Here is a 1,918-nt window from a genome sequence, read left to right on the forward strand (position 1 = left end):
GCATCGCGCCCTTAGCCGCCCTGCGGCCCCTCCCACCCTGCGCCTTGGCCGCCGCCATGACCCCCGTTTCGCCTTCCCCGCCGCCAACGCTGCCACAGACGTCGCCGGCGCCCTCCCCGCCGCCGCCGCCGCCGCTACGGCCTGCCTCGTCGCCGCTGTCGGCGTCGTCCGCAGTGGCGTCGCCCGCGGTGCGGCCAACAAAGGCCAGGAGTGTGCGTTGGCGCGGATCTGCTGCCTTGGACTTCTTGCCGGCGCCTGCGGGGGCCCACACGGGGGAGCGGTTGTTGCTTGATGTTGCTTGCATCGGTCAAAATAGCCTGGCAGAGGCGGGGGACGTGTTTTGCACTCATCCTGTAGACCCAACAAGAGGTCATGTCCACTGGCCTCAAGGAGGGGTGGGAGCAATCCACCTAAAACGACAAATCAGCCGGCGCTGCTTACTATGAACAGGTCCTCAACACAGCAGCACAGCACCGAAACCGCACCTGCAGCGCCGCCGCCGCCGTTGCCCCCCGGCTTGCGCTTGCCGGGGGCGCCCTCCGCCGCGGCGCCCGTCCCGCCGGCCGCCCTTCCAGCCGCCGCGCGGCCCTGCCTGGACCCCTCGGCCCCGCCCGCCGCCGTGGACGGCTCGTCGAGCGACTGCCGCCGCCGCGGCCGCGCCGCCGTCGTGTGCGCCTGCGCGGCGCCAGCCGCGCCAGCAGCCGCGCCGGCGCCCGTGGCCGTGCTGCTGGGTGCGGGGACTGTGCCGGATTCCGACCGCAGGTCTTCCGGCCGCGCGCCCGCCAGCCAGCAGAACCGGGGCTCTTCCAGGCTAACGTCCGCCGTCTGCTGGCGCCGCGGCCGCCCCGCCGCCACGGGCGCTGCGGCCGCATCCTCGGTCGCCGCGGCCGCCGCAATGTGCTTGTCGTTGGGTGCGACGGGCGGGGCCGGCCGCATGGCGGCGGCGAGCGCGTCAGGCTGCGAGCCCGCCAGCCATGCAGGGATGGGGCTGTCGTCCTGGGTCGGCGGCCGCCGCCCCACCGCAGGCGGTCCGGAGCCATCCATGGCGCCCGCCTCGTCAGCTGCCACGTCGCCGCGTTCGCCGCTGGCCGGCTCGGGCGCGGCGGCCCCAGGCCCTTCCTGCTGATCGGGCCCAACGGCCACGGCAGGGTCTGTCGAACGTCCGCTCTCCCCGCCTGCTGCGGCGCCGCGCGCAGCCCTGCTCCTGCTCCTGCCCTTTGCTTTAGACTTGCCGCCTGCTGCCGCTGCCGCCCGCCCTTTTCGGGGTGTCTCTGCGTCTGCCGTCGCCTTGACATCCCCCAACGCAGCCTGCTCCACGCCTTCGCCCTCCTCCACCTGTTCCGGCTGCTGCTGCTGCTGCTGCCCCGCCCCGCCCGCGCCTCGCTTCCTGGCCTGTGACTGCCTTGCGGCCGCGCGGCCGCGCTGCCTCGGCTGCTGTGGCGGGCGCACCAGCTGCTTCTCATCCCCTGCCTCCTTGGCCTCCTGCTGTTTCTTCCCTCCCCCCTCGCCTTCTGCAGGCCGCTCGAGCGCGCCGCTCGCGGCCGCGTCGCCTGCGTACCCGCCCTCACTCGCCGTGTCATCGGCCCCCGCCCGCCCCCCCTCTTCCGCTGCACGCCACTTGTCTTGCTTCCCCGCGGGCAGCTGCTCTGCGGGCAGCTGCTCAACGAGCAGCTGCTCTGGCGCCGCGTCCATCTGCAGCTGCGTGCACAACATGTTTGAAGGCGCCAGCAGCGACTCCAGGTCAAAGTAGTGCTGCGCTATGCGGTCCATTTTTGGGTCCTCCCCGACGTCGCGGCGGTGGGCGGGAGCCTTGCACTCGGGACACGAGGGGCGGACGCGCAGCGAGCTGAGGATGCATTCCCTGTTTGGAGGCGGGGTAATATGTGGAGAGTGGCAAAACTGGGGGTGGTGTGGGGAG

The 1,918-nt window shown here is 72.8% G+C and overlaps 1 protein-coding gene across 1 annotated transcript in view; it reads right to left on the reverse strand.

The window, feature by feature from the left end:
* MNEG_12221 (hypothetical protein) overlaps positions 1-1,770 on the reverse strand; it is a gene marked incomplete at both ends in the record, with an annotated part of 3,971 nt that extends 2,201 nt beyond the window's left edge. The window contains 3 exons of the mRNA XM_014039308.1: positions 37-255; positions 486-1,119; positions 1,450-1,770. Of these exons, the coding sequence (XP_013894762.1) occupies positions 37-255; positions 486-1,119; positions 1,450-1,770 (1,174 nt within the window). The remainder of the gene's footprint in view (positions 1-36; positions 256-485; positions 1,120-1,449) is intronic.
* Between the last annotated feature and the right edge of the window lie 148 nt (positions 1,771-1,918).

This window comes from Monoraphidium neglectum (genome assembly GCF_000611645.1).
Source record: "Monoraphidium neglectum strain SAG 48.87 unplaced genomic scaffold scaffold03128, whole genome shotgun sequence".
NCBI lineage: Eukaryota > Viridiplantae > Chlorophyta > Chlorophyceae > Sphaeropleales > Selenastraceae > Monoraphidium > Monoraphidium neglectum.